General features: G+C 39.3%; 1 protein-coding gene and 1 pseudogene across 1 annotated transcript in view; both read right to left on the bottom strand.

Moving 5' to 3' along the window:
- OTC (ornithine transcarbamylase) overlaps positions 1-22,230 on the bottom strand; it is a 62,755-nt gene that overhangs the window by 23,441 nt on the left and 17,084 nt on the right. The window contains exon 4 of the mRNA XM_004754893.3: positions 15,830-15,917. Coding sequence (XP_004754950.1) covers positions 15,830-15,917 — 88 coding nt within the window. The remainder of the gene's footprint in view (positions 1-15,829; positions 15,918-22,230) is intronic.
- Positions 11,679-15,311, bottom strand: LOC123394698 (annotated as a pseudogene).

The raw sequence follows: 22,230 nt of genomic DNA, 5'->3' as shown, positions 1-22,230 counted from the left end.
CAGAGAGGGAGACAACCATGAAAGACTCTGAACTCAGGGAAACAAACAGTATTGCAGAAAGGAGGTGGGTGGGGGAATGGAGTAACCAGGTGATGGGTATTAAGGAGGGCTAGTGATGTGATGAACACTGGGTGTTATACCCAACTGATGAATCATTGAACACTATATCAAAAACTAATGATGTACTATATGTTGGCTAATTAAACTTGATAAAAATAAAAATAATTTTTTTAAAAATAAATAAATCTTTTAAAAAGTCCATGTTCTTACTGTTAAAGCACATTTCCTCAACTTTGCATGTGTAAATATCTGGAAGGAAAGTCTGGGATCCATATTTTAATTTTTTTCCATGAATCAGAGTGATGGTGTTTCCTCAACTAAAGCTTCAGCCTTACAAAACTAGCAAGGATGGCCTTTGGTTTAAAATCTCATTTTCTTATTATTTAAAGGGAAACCTCTACAATAGAGGCTTCTACCATTTTGGTTTTAAAGAATCTTTTTTTTAATGACAAAAGAATTTGGAAAGCCACTCATAGTAGTAGTTAGAGTAAATATAATTGTGATTATAAAGTACCCATTGGGGTTCTTGTTCTGGTTCTGTAACTTACGAGCTGTGTGACCTTGGAAATGTTATATGATTTCTCTGTGACTTATTTTCTTCATCTCTAAAACAACAACAGTAATATCTATCCTATTGAGTTGTGAGGATTACATGAGATTACCTATTTCAAGGGAATAGTATGATGTCTTATTCATAGTAAGAGATCAGTAAGTAGTAGATATTATTACCATGTCAAAAGAAATTGCAACTCAACAACAACAACAACAAAAACAAAAAACAAAGAATCCAATTAAAAAATGGGCAAAGGACCCGAATAGACATTTTTCTAAAGACATACAGATGGCCAAAAGACACATGAAAAGATGCTCAGTATCACTCATCATTAGGGAAATGCAAAAAATTAAAACCACAATGAAGTATCAATTTACGCCCATTCAAATGGCTAAAATCAAAACCAAACACACCAACTCAAGAAAGAGAAAGAGAGAGAGAGAAAGAAAGAAAGAAAGAAAGAGAAAAGGAAAAAAGAAAGGGAAAGAGAGGAAGGATGGATGAATTTCCAAATCACAGGCCCTACTCAAATTTACTGAATCAGAAGCTGCATTTTAATAAGGTTTCCAGGTTATTAATTTGCATATTAAAGTTTGAGATCACTAACAGAGACATAATTGAGGCCATTAAATTTTTAAAAGTACCATCCATTCATTTCTTAGAACCCTAACCTGGCAAAATAGGATTTTGTCCATAATCTCTGGCAGAGAGTGCTTTCTAGTTCAATTGAAGGAAAAAGGCATCTCAAATCCTAAGAAATGAATAATCCACTCCATTAAGGCCTCCCTTGTTAGAATAACCAGGTGCCCTGGGCCATCCGATGACCTATGGCAATGGTTCCCAAACTTTGGTGTGTATCAGAACTAAATAAAGAACTAATAAACTACGGAGCCCCAAGCTCCTGAAATAGGGGAGAAATCTGGGTCTTTGTACTATTACCAGGTTTCCCAGGTAACTCAGATAACCTTACAAATGTTGAGAACCACTGTCCTAAGGCATAAGCTTTATGTTAAAAGAATTTTAAATCTTCTTCCTTTCTTCAAGATCTTAATAAAAATTCCCTCCCCAGTACAGATATACTGATGCTTCATGGTATGGAATGCAGGCTTTTAACTCTATCATGATGAAGTCATTTAGATGGAGGTAGATATCCCACTAAGGTTTGTAAATGTAATCACTTATCAGTTTCCTATTTCAGAAGAACTGGTTAATTTTATGATACCTAAAATTCTGAGAGAGAGAGGTGGAGGAGTGTTTGACTGGAAAGGACTTCTTGAAATATGCATCACTTCCTAAAGTGTGTACAAATAGGATAAAAAAAACAATCTGGATTAACCATTGCAGTTGACCTTATTTTACTTATATTGTAGCTTCTCAAATAATCTTAGTGAGCTAGAACCATAGGTCTCCAGCCTCTTAAGGGTTTTTTTTTTTTTTTTAGATCTTATTTATTTTTTTGACAGACAGAGATCACAAGTAGACAGAGAAGCAGGCAGATAGAGGGGGAAGCAGGCTTCCTGCTGAGCAGAGAGCCCAAAGGGATTGTGACCTGAGCTGAAGGCAGAGGCTTTAATCCACTGAGCCACCAAGGCACCCTTCCAACCTCTTAAGGTTTCAAGAATTTTACAATGTATTGTTGAGTTTTGCTAGATTTAATGTGTGTTATATATAAATGTTATCTTAACCTCATAGATGAGGAAACCAAGGCCTTGCAAACCTTGAAGTAATTAGAACAAGGTTAGAAAGAATGAAGAATGATGAAGCTGAAAGAGGGAGACATGAGGGGAGCAGCTGGAGAAGTCAGTGCCCTATGGACATGAAGATTTCAAGATGCTTGAAAAAGGGCAGTTGTGGTTCCCTCCCTTGAACAATTCCAAGAGCTCTCGAAGCAAAGCAGCCAAAAGACAAACATGCATTTACTTGACCTTTTTATAATGTGAAGTTGATGCCTCAGGAACCTATATGGTAGAATCTTAACGAGAGAGTACCTGGCCTGCTTTACTGAGATTGCACAACACCTCCTAGGACAGAGGTTCTTGACCTTGGCTGCCCATTAGGATCACCTATGGAGCTGTAAAAATCCTGATGCCATATTCTGCCCTTTGGAAAATGAAAGCAGAGATATGGTGGAAGATTCACATCGGTATTTTTAAAGCTTACCAAGTTATTCCAATATGAAGACAACAAGACTGAGAACAGTTGTTCTCAAAAATAGAAAGAGGATGTGGGAAGAGAGTGGGATCTTCTGCTGTGGGATGGAACAATGGAGAGGCAGAAAGTCTCAGTAGTCTCAGAATCCTATAGTAGAAGAAAAATAAGAGCTAAAAACATGATGTGCTATACTGGAAAGAACAAGATCTTATAGACTTATAAAAGAGGCATTTTGGGGGTGCATGGGTGGCTCAGTTGGTTGAGTGGCTGACTCTTTATTTTGGGTCAGGTCGTGATCTCGGGGTTGTGAGATCAAGCCCTGCCTCAGGCTCCACACATAGTGTGGAATCTGCTTGAGATTCTCTCTCTTTATACCCCCCCCCAACTTGCTCTCTTTCTCTCTAAACAAATAAATGGATAAAACCTTAAAAAAAAAGAAGACATATTTATTTTCCTTTCAGCTCAGTCACTACCAGGAACAGTTCAATGGCAGCTGCAATAACTAATCTTTTCCCTTTCAGCACTTATAAGTATCCCTAGTACCCAGAATTTGGTCTTAATATTGTTATATTAAAAAGAAGAAGAAGAAAAAGAGTGTCTGCCTTCAGCTCAGGTCATTATCCCAGGGTCCTGGGATCCAGCACCTAATCAGGCTCCTCGCTCAGCAGGAAACCTGCTTCTCCCTCTCCCACTCCCCCTGCTTCTGTTCCCTCTCTCACTGTATCTCTGTGTCAAATAAATACATGAAATCTTCTTTTAAAAAGAAGGGGGAAAGAGAAACTATTACAGGATTGTTGATTCCATGTCCTTGGGCTGGACTAAATCAGTACAGGTCTATAACACCCTGTGGTTTCCAGGAAGCAAAAGCGATTTTAAAATGGCAGAGGCAGTGCTAAAAGGAAAAAAAAAATCAACTTGAAGAGCTCCCATTTGTCAAGTTGTGGTCACTTATAGTACCAAAAATCATCAAATAAAATAATTTGTGCCTCTAAAAGTCCATCATGCTAATAAAGAAAGAGTTAATGCAAAGAAAAAGTATAAAAACATAATTGTAGCATCAGTGAAGAATGGCTATTACCATGTACATTTGAATTTATTTACTAAGTAAGAAAGTATTTATATATATCTACATTTACAGATAGATCTTTTGTGGGTTTTTGTTAAGTATATTTCTCTTTTTTATTATGTTCAGTTAGCCACTGTATAGTACATCATGAGTTTTTTATATAGTGTTCAATGATTCATTAGTATATTTCTGTTTATAAAGCATAGATACATACCATTTATAATGTGTATAAATCACAAAGTATTACATTAACTTAGAAGCCAAATTCCTAGAAATGGTAGAAACCGTAACACAAATGGGCAGATGCTGTCAGCATTTGTGGTTTTATAGAAAGTGAAGTAGAAAAGGAGTGTAGCAGTTAACTAGCACCAGTTGCCATATACAATTTCCAATTAGAAAGATGACATGACCATTTATTCCAAAATAACTTAGTTAATGGTCCTGAAGAAGAATCTAAATTTTCAGCCTCACCTTCCTGCCTCCCTGGGAATAAAACTTCTTAATGACCTGACTAATTATAAAACAATGTCATATATTTTAAAATATCCAAACCAGGCCAGGTTAATATATCATGAAGACATTACAGTGGGTCTGCCAGATATGAAAAACAAAGAAAATAAAACTTAAAAGATACCTTATCTTTTAATTTCTGTAAAAAGTCAGAATCTATATGAAAAAACTAAAATTAGGGTCCTATGGTACATACAGTAATGCTCCCCGCCCAAACATGCCCATGTCCCAGTACCCAGAACCTGTGATTAAGTTACCTTAGATAGCAAAAGGAATTTTGTAGATAGGATTAATTAAGGATCTTGAGACAGAGAGATTATCCTGGGATGGGCCCAATGTAATAACAAGGGTCCTCATAAGAGAGGCAAGAGATCAGGAAAGAGAGAAGATGCTAGCTTCTTGAAAAGGGAGGAAGGTTGGAAAGGGTGAGGACTTGGATTCTTTCTCCCCTGGAGCCTCCAAAAGGAACACAACTGTGGACTCATTTTAGACATCTGACCTCCGGAAGTGTAAGATAATAAATTTGTGTTGTTTGAAATCACAGTGTATGGTAATTTGTTAAGGCACCAATAGGAAACCAATATAGATCCATGATAAAAAGTGAAAGTGATGTTCTAAAAATATATTCAGCCTAGTGGCCAGCCATGTGAGTTTAGTTCATCATGACCTTAGCAACCAGTTCCCACAACCCAACCAAAACTGAGTGTTCAGCAATCCACTTAACCTGCATTACTAGCCTCTTGAGGTTCTCTTCCCTCCGCCCCCCGGCTTTCCGATTTGGTAGAATTACAAAGGTAAGTTCTGAAAAGGTATCAAAGTAGTCTTTTGTAGAATTCCTTACAAACCAGCAATGTAGAGAAGTTTCAATTCCAGGGTCATAAAAGATAAGAATAAAAGTAGGGATAAAGATGTAGAGCAACTGGGACGCCTGGGTGGCTCAGTTGGTTAAACAGATGCCTTCAGCTCAGGTCATGATCCCAGCGTCCTGGGATCGAGTCCCACATCGGGCTCCTTGCTCCGCAGGGAGCCTGCTTCTCCCTCTGACTCTGCCTTCCACTGTGTCTGCCTATGCTTGCTCTCGCTCGCTCTCTCTCTGACAAATAAATAAATAAAATCTTTAAAAAAAAAAAAAGATGTAGAGCAACATCTATGATATTAATAGCATGGTGCCCAGTTCTGTTGTTAAAATATTAATCAGCTCTGTAAATCAATGGGCCATTTTTTTGTATCTTTTCCTTTTTCAAAATGTTTAGAGCATCCAAGGAAATCCAAAACACTAGGCTTGTGATTAAGTTAAATGTTTAAGAGCATTTGAATTAAGTTTGCAATCAGTGTTTAAATGGTTGAGGAGACTTGTTTTGTTCAGTTAATATGTATTTGACTTATTGGTTAAGTAGTATGTGACTGTTTAAAGCAGTTGTTCTGAAATTTGAACACACATCAGAATCACCAAGTGGGCTTGTTGAAATACAGTCAGTTGGGTTTCTGATTTAGTAAGTGTGGGTTGGGTCCCCAAAGAACTTGCATTTCCAACAAACTCCCAGGTACAGCTTATTCTGCTGGCTTGGGGACCACACTTTGAGAACCACCAAGGAATGTTAGCTATTTTATGTTTAAAGGAATGCTAAGTGCTTGATAAATTCATAAGATTAATATTTTGGGATGTCAACAAAGTACAAAAACTAGGGTTTATGGCTTTAGGCTCAGAAAGCCCCTTGGAGATTAAAGCATCTATGGGCAAAAGGGAGTATGATGAAGCTTGATAGAAAATGCCACTTTGATTCTTCTACCACAGAAGCTGAAGATGAAGTAGAATTAATGATAGAAGGGGGAAAGGAACAGTCTCCAGGCTGTTTTCACACTGGAATCACTTATGGAAACAAAGATATTAAAGACCTTTAGTTACTTATCTGTTTTTTTGTCAATAATGCTTCGTTCTACTTAACGTTTTAAAGTTGCCATAAATCATAAAGAAATTACCACTCTTATTTTTCTTCTTCCAGGTTACTAAAGATCTTTAAAGAACAAAACAAAACAAAATAACCTTTTCACTGGAAACAATGGCAAAGCTGTAACTGGAGCTGGACTTGCAGAGCCATTAACAGTAATTTGAGCTTTCTATGCCTCTCTATCAATTTTTACCCAGCTTTAAGTATTGTAAGAGCCGAGTTATATGTGCTACAAATGAAAGACTGACAAGTTAAAATACTCTCTCTAGCTCTATAATGACTTGATTTTTGTCAGTTTTCATTTCCATTGAATATATAGAATTCTGTTTGCCATCTGGTGGATTTCTTCAGCTTTGTAGACAATCTTGGGCCTCTGTCACTGATGGTAACAAAACAACTTTTACAAAATCCAAATTACCCAAATTTAAAGTTTCTCACATGCATCAGTTTCTTCTGGATGTTTGATGGCCAATTAAGGTTTAGAAAAAATAATCCATAATTTAAAACATTTATTCAACTTGATTTTACTTGAATGTTTAAAAGGTGGTCTATTCCCCCTATAATTACCCCCATCACTTCTTCCCCTAGGAAAAGAGACATAGGACTTTAAGTGGAGAGATGGTTCAGAAGATAAAATATTAACATTGATTATTTTAGGATGATGGCAGTATTGGTGGTTCTGTCTATATTTTTATAACTCTTTTAGTATTTTCTACAAAAAAGATGATTACTGTAATAACCAGGAAAAAAATACCTCATACCATTCAAAAAAAGAAATTTCTTCCAAACATGATTTTGAAAGTAATTGAGAACAAATTAAGGCTCTTTAGAGCAATGGCTAATTCGTGGTCTTGGTAAGTAAAATGTACAGGATGAGCCTGGAACATTTTGCCATATCAAAAAGCAAGGGAGTTATCAAAGCCTGAGAGAGTTAGGTCAAAACGACCCAGTAGCCAGCTGGAGGACAGATCACACTGTCCAAATATGGGTAATTTGAACAACAATAAGAATAATAACTGCAATGAATTGAAGCCTTTAAATATGTTAAAATACACGAGTTTATAGAGAGATGAAAGAACAGAAGAACATTGACAAGAGTCATAACAAGAACAATTTCAAGTTAATGTAGAAGGGAACTCTCAGGCAGTTTGTATAAACTCTCATCAGAACAGTCAGACTGCATAAAAATGAAACAAGATTGCACGGTATGTAGCATGCCCTGATAGTGGATAATTTCATGCAAACTTCAGGCCAATTCTGAAGAAATGGTGTGGAGGAGGCATGAAAAGGATGGATGATCTAAAGAACCCATAAAGACCTTTCTAACCTTGAATTTTTATGATTCGTTGATATTTTATCCTTTGGTATAAGATCAAAACTTTTTTTTAGGAATTAATTAAAACCCTCAGAAGACCAAAACAAAACAAAACAAAAACAAAAAAATACCATAAGCAAAGTTCCCCATGGTCTCAGGAAAGCCCCTGCAGAGTCTTTGTGCTTGGGTGAACAGACGCTAAAACAAAACAAAACAAAACAACCAACACAACAGAAAAGAAAACACCAGGAGTGTCCTGGGCCAGATCTTATGAGCAAGCATGGATATTGGTGAGATGGACAATCATACAATAATCCTGATGCTGTTAGAAGTTGAGTTGTTCCTAAACTTACTGGAGCGTGGTGAATGTGTTGCAAAAGCCAAAGGCAAACAGAACTTGTATTCTCATGGGGTCCTGCCCCCACATTCTTCCTTTTGTCCTTATCCTGCCTTGAATCAGATTGTGTGCCCCCTAAATTCCAGTTTGTTATCAGTGACAGCCAGATTTTTTTAGTTATATCAATATAAGAATAATGAGGACACAAAACAATACCTTTAACAAAGCCAGATGGTCTCCTCTCAAATGGGCTGGTGTTGGAAGAAATCCAGGGATGCTGAATAATTGCTACATGCGATTTATTCATGAAAGCTTTTATAATGGCCAGATTACTTTGACTTAGGTATTAGTGCCTAGTTTTGAGGTCCTCGGGGATAAATGGGTAGGGCATAATGGCATTGAGAATGACCTCCTCAAAATGTGTCATAGGAATTTCAGCCTTGGGTCACTGTAAGCTGACTAGGAGACCACAGTGATGTCTCAAATTAAATCAGAACTTTCCTGAGATTGAATCAGGCCATAACTTGGTTCAATCAATATTACTTGAATTTATTCTGTGTACCTGTGCTTTATAAGCATTATCTCATTAATCCTCATGTAATTCATTGAGATAAGTATTTGTATCTCCACTCTACAGCTGAGGAACCTGACTCAGAAGCAACTAGTCCAGTGTGGTATGAGTTGTGACTTCAACCGAACCCCAACCCTGTTTCATAGCCCCTGCAATTTCCACTGTGGCAAACTGCCTCTATACTATAAAGAGTCATAGTTCATGGTGTGAAGGACTGAATTTTGTCACAATTTACCCAAGGACATACAACAGCCATGACTGCTAGCTTTTTGGTGACCTCTGTAAAGATTCATGGAAATATCATATTTTCAATTTATAAATACATCAATTTATTAGTACCTAATTTGGTGTAATATTTTAGAACATTTTAGTAAGAAACCTAAGAAAGATTGCCTTTTTCGGTCTTAATATCACTCATATAAATACCTTCAATATGAGTTTTCCAGCTTTTTAAAAACATTCCTTTCAACATGGTAGTGGTTCACTCCATTATTTGAGGACTGTGTCCCATCCACAAATCCCTCTGTAACTTCCATTATTTGAGCTGTCAGAATGACAAGGATTTGAGACCTTTCCATGCTGTTGCAGGGGCATGTGGATGTGTGTGTAGTGGGTTGAATGGTGTCCCCTAAATTCATATCCACTTGGAAACTCAAAATGGTTCCTTTTTTGGAAATAGGGTCTTCATAGAAGTAATGAGTTAAGATGAGGTCACACTGGAATAGGGTGAGCCTTACATCCAACAACCAATGTCCTCATAAGAAGGGGAGGGGTTACACAGACATACAGAGAAGATGCCCAGTTGAACATGGAGGCAGAATTTGGAGGGATGTAGCTACAAGCCAAGGAACACCAAGGATTGCCAAAAGCCTTCAGAAGTTAGGCAAGGCAAGGAAGGATTCTACCCAGAGCCTTCAGACACAGCATGTCTTTGCTGACACCTTGATTTTGGACTTCTAGCCTCCAGAACTGTGAGCAAATAAAATAATCTCTATTGTTTTAAGCCACCAAGTTTGTGGTCATTTGTATGGCAGCTCTAAGAAACGAATATAGTGGTTTCTGCTGATTTTCTTTTCTACTAGTTTTACATTGGTGGAACACATTTTAGTAATCTCCTCCATAAGTAAATTACACCTATAGGGAAAGTAGTTAGAGTAGAACAAGGCTACACTGGTTTTCCGGGGAGCCTTTCATACACATCGTTCCTGAAGCTGCATCACTAGGTGCTGTATAAAGCGAAAATGAGGGTAAAGCTATTATGCCCCCTTTCAACTGTGGACTCAGAGTTTAGGCACCAACAAGTCGTCATGATGGAAGACACAGAAAGCCTTGAACCTGGAGAGATAACGTCCTACTCTCGTGGTGAAGTTCCATCCAATTTTAAACTTCCAAGGAATCCATGATCTCAGTCATGCTAAGGTGTCACTTCTGGTGTTATATCTAAAAGGATAAGGCCAGAGTGAAGGCAAAAATAGACTGCCCAACTCTTAACCCCAGTAGAGTACCAGAGAATTGACAAAATCTGAAAACACCCTCAAGTCTGAAGCAAGTTTAGATGAAAGAATATGTATTTTGTGTGTCTTGTGATATGTTAGGGGATGGAAAAGAATTACTAAGAGAGATTTTTCAAAAGAGGGAAGTGAGCGATGATTGATTCTATTGGGAGCTTGGCCCTATAGGGATCCACACTGAACTGAGGAAACAGTTCGAATCTTGAGGCTATCCTTCCATGGGTACAATATATTCTCCCTTACCAGTTAGAGTGTATCTAGGTAAAGGACATTTAGCAAAATCCATAAGAGATGAGAGCCCAGTGGTGCAAAACATGAGTTAACACAGCAGTCCTGAGATGGCTGTCTTTGAAATGCCCATTTCCAGGGTTGGCCTTTGGCAGGCATCTGGGAACTTGGACTTTTGGAGGGTTTCCACCATTCATGGATATAGTAAGGATGGCTCACTGCCTAAATTGTATAAACACTATGGATTATACCGAACACTTCCCTTCCTTCTGGGATTCTAGAATTTGGGTTTATAATAGGCTGAGGGTGCCCAGGTCACCAGCTGTCAATAAAAGTCTTGGGAACTGTGTCTCTAACAAGCTTTCCTGATACACAACATTTAGCATGTGTTGACACAACTCATTGCTGGGGGGGAATTAAACATGTCCTGTGTGGCTCTACAGGGAGAGGACCCTTGGAAGCTTGTGCCTGGTCTACCCTGGACTTGGCCCCAAGTACATTTCCCTTTGCTGGTTTTGTTTTATAGGTTTTTATTTGTTTGTTTTTGTTTTTGTTTTGTTTTGTTATGGATCTTAGCCATTCGTATGACCATTTGTTGTGTCCTATGAGTAAGTCCTCCTAATGAATTCTTGAAACTGCGGGTGATTTGGGTGACCCTGACACACCAGCTCTTCCACAATATCAGCCAACAGTTCCATCTCAGTGTGCCCCTATTCCCCATTAGCACCCCCAGATTACACAATACTGAACTCAGACTTAGCTAAGGAGAATTTACCCATGATATTTTGAAGAGTGGACAGGTTTTATTCTTGTAGTCAAGAAAGAGCAACACGTTTTATTTTGGATGTGTATTTGGGTACTTCTTGGTCTGGTTGATCTTTCCTTTGGTGGCTGAAACAGGACTAACTTGTAAGGGTACCTCTTAAATTATTTGAATATCTAAAATATGTTTGTTTGCAAATTTTAAAATACTGCTTGCCGTCCTTCTGTTCCTGAATACATTAAACTTGTTCTTGCCTTAAGCTTTTGTAGCAGCTTTTCCTATCTGTAGTGCTTTTTCCCACAGGTTTGCATACCTGCCTCTGCCTTTTCAGTCTGTTCTCAACTGTCATCTCCCTGGAGAGAGGCCTTTCCTGACCACACTATCTAAAGTCAGCCCCACCCGACCCACAGATCACCTTGCTTTTGCTGCATCATAGGACATATCCCAACCTGCTGTTCTATTCATGCTTTGTTAAGTGAAAGCCTCCTCCCACTGAAATATAATTTCCAACAAGGATTTTGTTTGATTTGATCAGCATTTTATTCTGTGCTAAAACAATTCCTGGAAGAAAAGCTAGGCATTCAATAAATATTTTTGAATACACAAATAATTAAATCATTTGACTAAATAATTAACAATTTGGAAATTGCACTTAACAGCTTTTAGGAGACTAGCCCAGTTTTGCCTTTTTTTTTTTTCTTGTTGCCATATTCACTGTATTCCCCCTTACATTCTCCTTTCATCAATGGGCAGTCACTGTTTTCATTTCCCCGGACCCCCAAAGTAGCCAGACAGGCAGATGGAGAAGCAACACCATCAATCAGTGTCAGGTGTGCACCATCTTCTTGATTTGAAAAGGCCAGCACTGTCATTTAAACATCATCCAATCTCTTTGCATCTTACAAAGTTGGATTTCCACAAAAAGCAAGGAGGCAATTGCTATGGATTGTACGCTGCATATTGGCAGGGTAGATGTCATTAAGATTCACTTCCTTGCTTCTCCAATTCAATTGCTTCTGTGAAAGGCGGTGGATTTCTCTTGCCTTCTTCAATTTAGATTTATTGAATTTCTGAATTTCAGCCATATCTTGTTTGTCAGATATTTTGGCAGATTAAGCAGTAATGGGGTACATAGAAGAAAGTCAGATTCCACAGAAGCTACTGTGCCCCTCTTTCTGACGTCTCCATTGCTCATTTCAGCCTCTTCTGTTAGTGCACTATGCTTATTCTCCTTGTACCCTAAGTATTTCCTTCTGCCTTCCCTAACTGCACCTGTCCTTAAGGTTCAGCCTTCTGCAATTCTCCCACAAGGAAATTCTGGAGCTCATTTTCTACCACCGAGTTTATGGTTCTATTTATCCAGCTCTCAGCTTCATCCAAGGTCTATCTCCAGTGGCTAGTGGACATTTGCATCGGAGGTTCAGCCTTTAATGCAATATGTCTAATACCTAATCTAGCACCTACTCTCCAAAGCAGAAACTCCTTTCAGTTTTCTGCTTCTGCTAATGTACCCACATATATTTTAAGAATAACAAATCTGGGGGTGCCTGGGTGGCTCAGAGGGTTAAAGCCTCTGCCTTTGGCTCAGGTCATGATCTCTGGGTCCTGGGATCAAGCTCTCTGCTCAGTGGGGAGCCTGCTTCCTCCTCCTCTCTCTCTTTCTCTCTCTCTCTGCCTGCCTCTCTGCCTACCTGTGATCTCTGTCTGTCAAATAAATAAATAAAATATTTTAAAAAAGAATAACAAATCTGAAATCATTCTTTCTCCACTATCAATGTACCCTTCACAATAAGTTATCTTGAAACCATATACATATTTTATTAGCTATCCCTTCTTTACCATTCCCTTCACTCACACTCTAGCATAGATTGACAGCACAATACCCCAAGATTACTACAGAGCCTTCTAATTCAGGGTTTCGCAAATTATGGTCTGGCCACCCGGGCAACAGAATCATTTGAAGAGCTTGTTATAGATTCCTGAAAACGATCTGAGCTCTCGCTGCAGAATTAAAATTTCTGAGTGTGGGGCCTAGAGTTCTGCCTTGAGATACACCTCTGTGTAAGCACCACCACTTGATACCTAATCCATTCACATGCAATGGAAAGTATAAATTGCACCTTAAGGGTCTCATTTTATAGAAGCCCTCATTTTATAGAAAAGGAAACTAAGATCCAGGGAAGTTTTCACTTATGAGTCACAGTGATAGGTAAGTGGCAAAGCTTGGACTAGATCTCAAGCCTTATAATTTTCAAGCCATGCCTGACTGATAGCCTTTTAAAAGTCTGCATGGGGGTACCTGGGTATCTCAGTCGGTTAAGCACATGATTCTTGATTTTGGTTCAGGTTATGATCTCAGGGTTGCGAGATCAATCCCCATGTCAGGCTTAGTGCTCAGGGTGGAGCAGAGCCTGCTTGAGACCCTCTTGATATTCCCACCTTCTCACTCTCTTTCTCTCAAATAAATAAATAAAATAATTTTTTTTTTTTTTAAAGAAAGGCCTGCATATAATGTTGGCCTTTGGATGGCATCTGGGAACTTTGATTTGAAGAAGGTTTCCAGGACTGATAACAGTGGCTTACTGTGCCTAATTTTTTTTTCTTAAAAAAATATGGTTTAGGGCACCTGGGTGGCTCAGTGGGTTAAGCCGCTGCCTTCAGCTCAGGTCATGATCTCAGGGTCCTGGGATCGAGTCCCGCATCGGGCTCTCTGCTCAGCAGGGAGCCTGCTTCTCTCTCTCTCTCTCTCTCTCTGCTTGCCTCTCCATCTATTTGTGATCTCTCTCTGTCAAATAAATAAAAAAAATCTTTAAAAAAATATGGTTTAAAGTGAACACCAGCTTTCCTTCTGAGAGTCTGCATTTGGGTACATGTCAAACAGAGGATGCTATGTGAACAGCCCCCAATAAAAACCCTGAGTACTGAGTCTCTAAAGAGCTTCCCTGGTTGGCAGCATTTCACAGGCATTGTCACAACTTGTTACTAAGGGAATTAAAGGTGTCCTGAATGACTCTACCGGGAAAGGACTCTTGGAATCTTGCACCTGGTTTTCCTTGGCCTTTGCTACGTGTGCCTTTTTCCTTCATTGATTGTGCTTGGTATACTTTCACTGTAATAAATCACAGCTGTGAATATTATGACTGTATGCTAAGTCCATGAATCCATGAATCCTCCTAGTGAATCATCAAACATGGGGTGGTCTTGGGGGCCTCATGACATGCAAGCCAATGCTTTCCATAATGTATTTCACTGCCACTCTTATGGGCTATCCATAAGAGGTAGTAGGAATAGTCAAAACAGCATCACCTTAAAGAAAAAAAAGAGCATGATCTAAATGCTGACTTAGTTGCTAAGCTCCATTACTTTTCTGAGTCATGGTTTTGTTGTCGATAAAACTAGGCCAATAATATGTAATTTTTAAGGTTTTTACAAAGATTTTGATATAATAGTACAAGACATCCACCTTCTAGAGAAGAGCAATTATTTTTATTCAGACTCTTGGATAAGATGGAATGATCAGAATTAATTCTATGGATCCACATTTATTTATCCATATATCCATGTAGCAGTGGAACTAATTATATAGACTAAAAGGTTCCAATTATGTTGGAACTTGTGAGCAGATTGTTTTTCTTAGTATCTGCGTAGAGCTCCTCTAACTAAGGACTTGCAGTGGGAATTGTGTGGAGAGCGAGCACAGAAAAGAACACATTTATACTCATTCTCAGCTTTCAACCCATGCTTGGTTATTTGTCTGTTGTTTTTAGGGTCCTGCCCACTCCACTGATTTCTGGGTCCTGACCTCTTTCTCACAGCCAGTCTGCACTCAGTAACCCTTTATTGGATGCTCAGCTATTCCTCTAGCTTTATTCTTTTCCAGCCACTACTTCACACGGGACTTATTCACCATCGTTCTCTTGGTTCTCTGTGGCGAATCTCCACTAAAACTTCTCTCCTGGATGTGCCCTGGGCTTCATCCCTTAACCTGCTTGTAATATTTGCTTTTGAGTAAAGTTTAGTTTACTTTCGTGGAACCAGAATTATTAGGCAAATGTAATCCCAGTCAGTGGCAGCATAGTTGGAAGAAAAACTCATTCATGTTTACTTATTCTTTTAGTTCCATGCATCCAGAAGATGAACACAGCACTTCTTAATACTAACATTGTCCCATCTGAAATAATGTCACTAAAAGGCTTAAAGATGAGTTATTTCAAATCTCTTTAGCAATTCAAATGGGGTAGATAAATTCTTTTGTCTTACCAATCAGGAATATCCACACTATGTTAGCCACCAACATTTCGAGATTTTATATTATAGTAGCTAGTACATTCCTAATTAAGTTGTTTCACCTCTTTATGTCAATCTATTTGGGCTGTTATAGGATTAAATGAGTTAGAACAATGCCTAACACATATTAAATGCTCAATAAATGTTAGCTATTAATAGTATTACTTGCTCTGATGCTAACTAGTTATGAGTCTTTGACCATGTCAGTTTCCCTGGACATCTATTTCTTCAACTGTAAAATATGAGTTACACTTGACACTTTCTAAGTTTCCCTGAGTTTGAAATTTTATAATCAGTAATCTCTTCAAATTGCTAAGAAGAAAATTATCTTAAACCACAGAAAGTAACCAGAGGATGAAGGGAGAAACATTCGGAACATCAGGCAAAGAGAGAAGGGAGGAAACAGAGAACAGTACAAAACAATGCTGAGCAGGGCGGGGGGGGGAGGGGAGTTATTTAAAGAGAAGTATATTTTCTTTTTGAAATTCACCACTTCTGAAATAAGCTTTGAAGAGAAGATTTACCAACCGGGCTGTGTCTGTGAGACTTTCATTCACACCCAGATGAATGTCTTGTGTGGTAAGAAAACAAGGGTGTCCTCCCAGAAGTGCAAAGCCTGTAATAAAATAAAAAGAAAAAAAAATAGTCTTAAAAAAAAAAAACGAACCAAAGTAGAAAACAAAATTATGAGGAATTGGCACTATCTCAATTGAAAAGTCAAAATCATTAAAGCTCTCTATTGTCTCTGCTAGGGAATTCTGTACCCTCAACTCTCCTTCAGATATGTACCCACTTCTCCCTATTGTTAAGAACCTGACAATAATGGGGCATCATTCTCTTTTGGAGGCCATGCCTGGTTTTGGTTCTTTAAAATATATGATGATATTCATCCCAGAAAATGGGAAAATAAACTATAGTGTGGGATATTGTGGCTTACAGTGAAATACTACTCAGTAATAAAAAGGAATGAGCTACTAATACATACAAGATGGATCAATCTCACAAACATTAGGCTAGATGAAAGAAGCTACATACAAAAGAGTAGATGATGTAAAATTCCATTTATTTTTTAAAATATTTTATTTATTTAACAGAGAGAGATCACAAGTAAGCAGAGAGGCAAGCAGAGAGAGAGGGGGAAGCAGGCTCCCCGCCAAACAGAGAGCCTGATGTGGAGCTCGATCCCAGGACCCTGAGATCATGACCTGAGCCGAAGGCAGAGGCTTTAACCCACTAAGCTACCCAGGCACCCCTATAATTCCATTTATATGAAGTTCTAGAACAGGCAAAACTGCCAGACAGTGACAGAAATTTTAAAATTCAGTTGCTTCTGGAGAGGGTGAGTAGCTGGGAAGGAGCATTGGTGAACTTTCTAGGGTAATGGGACTATTTTATACCTTGATAGAATTTGTAGGTCAAAAAAAAAAGAGGAAGTAAGTAGTTCCTTCTGAAATGGAATGAAATAATTATATCCTACCTATCTTATACTGCTTAAGAGTGTTGGCTTAAATATGTCCAAACCAAATGGTTTTTAGCTAGAGGGTACGATGTTCCGACTCTAGCAATGACTATTAACAGAACACTACCATAAGCTGACACTTAATAAACATTCTTCCATTGAAATCTTCACTCTAACAAAAGTACAGGAGATATTCTATATAAGAATTTTAGAGACAAGGATTCTGAGAGTCAAGAGCTTAAAACCTTGTTCAAGATTGTTTTTAAGAACTTGTAGCCCCTAGGGTTTACCACAGGGGAGCCATGCCCTGAGCCGACTTACATTGGAATTTGCAAAGACAGGACAATATAGTGGAACTGGACTCAGTCTTCATCTGGAAAATCAGGCAACTGGCCTAGAGCCCTAAGATCCCTTGCAGATGTGCTGTGCTACATCCCAGGTAGAGTCAGACAACATGAAACACAGTAATGATCCTACTTGTAATGGGTCCTGTAGTAAAGAGTCTGTCCATTTATGATGTTTAACTACTACCAGTTGTAAAGCCAACCATCACACACTTCCTTCTCTTTCTACCCTGTATCTGGGCAAGCTAGTAAGAAAGTGCACATGCTCCTTCCTTTGGCACTAGCAGGAGGTTCAAACTAAACAAGGCCTGCTCTGAGCATGGGAATCTTCACCCCAACCTTACCTCCTATCCACATCCAGGCCAATATCATTTCTCCACTCTCTAATGCCACTCTAAGGCCAACATGGGACACAGTCCTACCCTACCCAGGAAGCCACATTATGTGAGTAACAAACCTGTTCATACCCTTCTGGTATATGTGTAGCATCCTCACCATCAACAATCAAACCAAAATTTGGTGGAAGGCACATTTCATCTCTGTAGCGTGATCATAATAGGCCTTGGCATCACAGCATGGTTCTGAAATTTATTCATTCATTCTAAAAGCATGTGTTTGGTGATACTCTATGCACTGGGGAAAGCATTATAAACAACAGGGTACAAGTCCCTGCTTACATAGAACTTACATTCCAATGGGGAGAGACATGAGTTAATGAAATATGTTGTATGTTAGATGTTGATAGGTGCTGTAAGAAAAATAGAGTGGGGGGTGGGGATAGGGAATGTCAGGAATATGAGTTGTAATTTGAATGTGGTCAAGGAAGCCACACTGAAACATACGAGATGGTGGAAAGAGAATGTCCTGAGATCCTTAGAAAGGAACATGACTGGTGGGTTCAAGGCACAAGAAGATTGGTAGGGCAAAAGGTGCAGAGTATGTGAGGAGGACAGTACTAGGAGGTGAGGTTGCAGAAGGTAGGTAGAGAGGAAGCAACAACTTTGACTTTTGTCTGAGTAAGACAGAAAGCCCTTAGAGGGTTGGAGCAGAAGAGTCACATGGTAGACTTATGTTTTAATACAACATCTGTAGTGGGGCAAGGGAAGAAGCAGGGAGACCAGTTCCTAGACCTATTTGCAAAACTTTGTGTGAGAGTTGATAGCTTGGACCAGGATGGTAGCCCCTGAAATGATGACAAAGTTATTGGAGTCTTGATATGTTTTGGAAAGTAGAGCCAGCACTCAGCTGGGGACCTTGCTTCATGGGGCACTAAAAAAACAGTAGCCATCAGAGAACTTCCAGATTCCACCACCCATTTCCCCATTTGCCAGCATCAGTACCCATATAGTCTGCTTTCCTTCCTATTAAGAATAGATGATCTTTTTATGTCCCATGTGTGTACTAGAAACCATGCCTCCTTGCATACTCAAGAACATTGCTCTAGCAATTTTTTCCTTCCTCCCTTACATTACCTTCATCATAAAAATTCTCTTCTCATTTTTTCACTCATTAATAAAAAACAAATGCAAATTTTCTCTTGTCCCTATTTTCCCTGCTCAGTAAGCCTTTAACTCTTTGCTCCCTCTGCAGCAAAACCTTGTTTTTTCTTTCTCTCTTGAGTTATTCTTTTCTCATTTCCCTCAAACCTATCCCCATAAGACTTTGCCCACCCCCAACACCGCACCAAAACTCCTTTCATCAGTTGCCAATGATACATCTAATGGCCATTTCAGTTCTCAGTTTTCTTGGATTAGCAGCATTTAACAAAGCTGTTCACCATCTTCTCCTTGATAAACTTCCTCACACATTGCCCAGGAGAATCTTTATAATTTTGATGTCCCCCAGGCCCAGTCCTTCATCTTCTTCTCTCCATCCATACTCATTCCCTTTCTAATCATATCCAGACTCATGGCCTAAAATGCCATCTATATGGTGATGACTCCCAAATATCTCTAGGATAAATCTCACTCCCATACCCCAAACTAATAGCCAACTGCCTTCTCAACATCTTTGCTGGTGTATCTAACAGACTTCTTAAACTCAATACTTCCCAAGCTGAACCCTTGATCTTCCTTTCCATCCTGCTCCACCTGGTCCATCCTGCTTACAGTTGCTCAGGTAGAAACCTTGAAGTCATCCTTAAGGTCTCTTCTCTTACCCAATACATCAGAAATCTTTTGGCTGTCCCTTTAAAACATATCCACAACCCCTCTCACTTCCCCCTCCCACTGCTACCACTCTGCCCTTGCCTCCATGTATTATGCTACCTACTGATGGATCTCACTGCTTCTATCTTGTCTCCACCCCCAATCCCTGCAGTTTATTTTCAACAGAGCCGTCCTAGAGAGCTTTTTAAAATGGAACTTAGATCATATCCCTCTGCTCAAAACCCTCCAAAGAGGGGTGCCTGAGTGGCTCAGTGGGTTAAGCCTCTGCCTTTGACTCAGGTCATGATCTCAGGGTCCTGGGATTGAGCCCTGCATCTAGCTCTCTGTCCCTCTGCATCCCCCCATCTCTGCCTGCCTCTCTGCCTACCTGTGATTTCTCCCCGTGCTTGTACTCTCCCTCTTGTCAAATACATAAATAAAGTCTTTAAAAAAAAAACCCTCCAAAGATTCTCCCTTTCACTCAGAGCAAAAGCCAAGTTCAAATAATGGAGTAGATGTTTTGCCCTCAGTTCCAGGAACATTCTTCTCCTTGTTTCCAACATACTGTATCATCCACTTATTTATTATGTCTATTGTTTATTGTCTGTGTACCCACTAGAACATAAGCTCAATGAAGGCAGGAAAGTTCCTCTGTTTTGTTCATTGATTTATCACTCTCAAGAACCTAGAATACATACTGTACATAGTAAGGACTCAACAAATCCTTATTGAATGAAAGCGGGAGGGTTTGACTCTAGGGAGGGGACCCATTCTTTTCACTTGCAAACGTCTCCTAGTGTTATTAGCAGAAAGAACAGAATTTTCTATTATGTGAGAAGTGGACTGATGGGAATTTAGTGATTATAGTCCATAATCACTCGAGTATTTAATCTGTTTCTAAACGGGGAACATCACCTACACAAATGTGAATACTGCACATTTACCAAGAAAGTATTTATTGTGCACCTACTGTATGCCTAGTACAGTACTGAATGTCATTGAGGGTTGGAAACTATGGAGGGAGGTTTGAAACAGTTTAAGATCTCTCGGCAGGTCTGCTCCAAGTCATACTCTTTCTTTGACTAAAAGTTATTTTGCTAAAACAATGCAGGATTAGGGTGCTGCCTTTTCACTTTCCTCTTTGAGCTACAAAGAAGATTCACATCAAGCCTGGACTTATGAGATAGGAGTAGGGAGAGCAGTTATAGAAATGTTAAGAAGTGGGAGTCCAAGACTTCGGCAGTTCTCGAAGGAGATAAGATAGGGGGACATTGCCTCTGAGAAGGAATTTCCTCTGCAATTGTGGTCACTGGTCAGAAAGGAGCCTCAGACCCCAGTTTAAAAGCACAGCTTACCGGACCTGGCTGGTAATAAGTGCTTCTGGAGAGCATCAGGGATTTGGAGAAGCCTCCAGGAACCACCATGGCCGAGGAGAAGGGGGCAAAGGGATGGGGCTCGCCTCTCTCTTCACCCTTCATCCATAGAGGTCTGCTTTTATCTGTCATCTGTTTATGCATTTGTGGGGGATATTTTTGAACAAAGATTTTCTTCTGTTAATATCTTGGTTTCTGCCTGGGAAGATAAGTGTACATCTGATTTTGCTCTTTCCCTCACAGATCTGTGCAAGCTTTGGAAGGAGAGGTATAAATAGAATTCATGCACTAGAAATGTGAGGGCTCTGAGGGCTCTTGGTGGTAGAACTAAGGCAGCCATGAGCCTCCCTGTCCTTCTTTTTCATACCTGCAGAATAGCATCACGATTTTTTATATTGTCACCTTCGTAAAGATGATACATTTGAAATAGCTTGGAAAGCATCAGCTTCCCTGTCTCCTTGAAAGTGAAATGCCAAAGTTAAATAATGAAAAGAACCCTCTCTTAGGATGCCTTGTGCGTTTTTTCTATCAGCTACTGCACTTACCAAGATTAATAAATGTATCCCTCTATCTGCTCAATTAATTTGCAATAAAAGAATATAATCATCGGTAGACACACAGGAGAATTGCACAGTTTGCCTGGCAGGCGTATACACAGAGTGGGGGAGGAATAAATGATCTACAGCTACACACAGCGATGTCGCCACACCTCACTAACATAGTGCCGAGCAAAAGATACCCCACACAAAAGATCATATGCTGAATGACTCCATCACAGGCAAAAGGAATCTGTGGTGTTAGAAACCAGGATCATGGTTACCCTTTGGTAGGGGGAGTAGCAACTAGAAGGAGATACAAGGGAGGGCTTCTGGGTGCTCTTAATGTCCTGTTTCTCTCTCTCTCTCTGGGTGTTAATTGCAAGGATATGTTTACTGTAAGAATTCATGGAACTATATACTTCAGGATTTGTGCACTTTTCGGTAGGCATGTTGCACCTTAATGAAAATATTACATGAGCAATTTGTATGGCTTAAGTTGAGTGGCGAATTTTATTCTGTCCTCTGAGATAAGTAGAAATACGGTTGTATCTCTGCCACTCAGGCTGGGGATGGAATCCTCCAGGACTTTCCTATGAGGAGGCTGGCACAAATCCGAGGCAAGAAAAGACAGTTTTAATTACATCCTACTTCCATTCTGAATACCAACATAACAGGTTGTGATGAAGAATTGTGCCGAAGGACAACGGATGAGGCACATGCGCTTTATAGAAATGCTCTGCTGTGGTTTTGGTTGAGGTTTACTGTTTCTGTAAACATTTAAAGCAACTCCTTACTCTGACAGATTCTCCTCCTGTTGAGTTTGACTGGGTGCCATGTACAATTAGACTCATGGATATTTATTGAAGATAATGGTGACTACTCTGTGAACCATAACTTTTTATGGTCAGATGTTGCTTTTCTCATGTATTTATTGTTACAGTTTGCAATTTTGTGCCTGTTTCAGAGAGCTTCAATATAGAAAACCACCGTCTAACAAAATGTTTAATGCCATCTGTGGAAACAATTTTACTGGAATAAAACATGACTATGACCTGTTCAAATTAAAT

The sequence above is a fragment of the Mustela putorius genome, unplaced genomic scaffold (assembly GCF_011764305.1).
Source record: "Mustela putorius furo isolate JIRA1106 unplaced genomic scaffold, ASM1176430v1.1 tig00003836_pilon_pilon_pilon, whole genome shotgun sequence".
NCBI lineage: Eukaryota > Metazoa > Chordata > Mammalia > Carnivora > Mustelidae > Mustela > Mustela putorius.
This window is presented reverse-complemented; position numbering and strand designations above follow the sequence as displayed.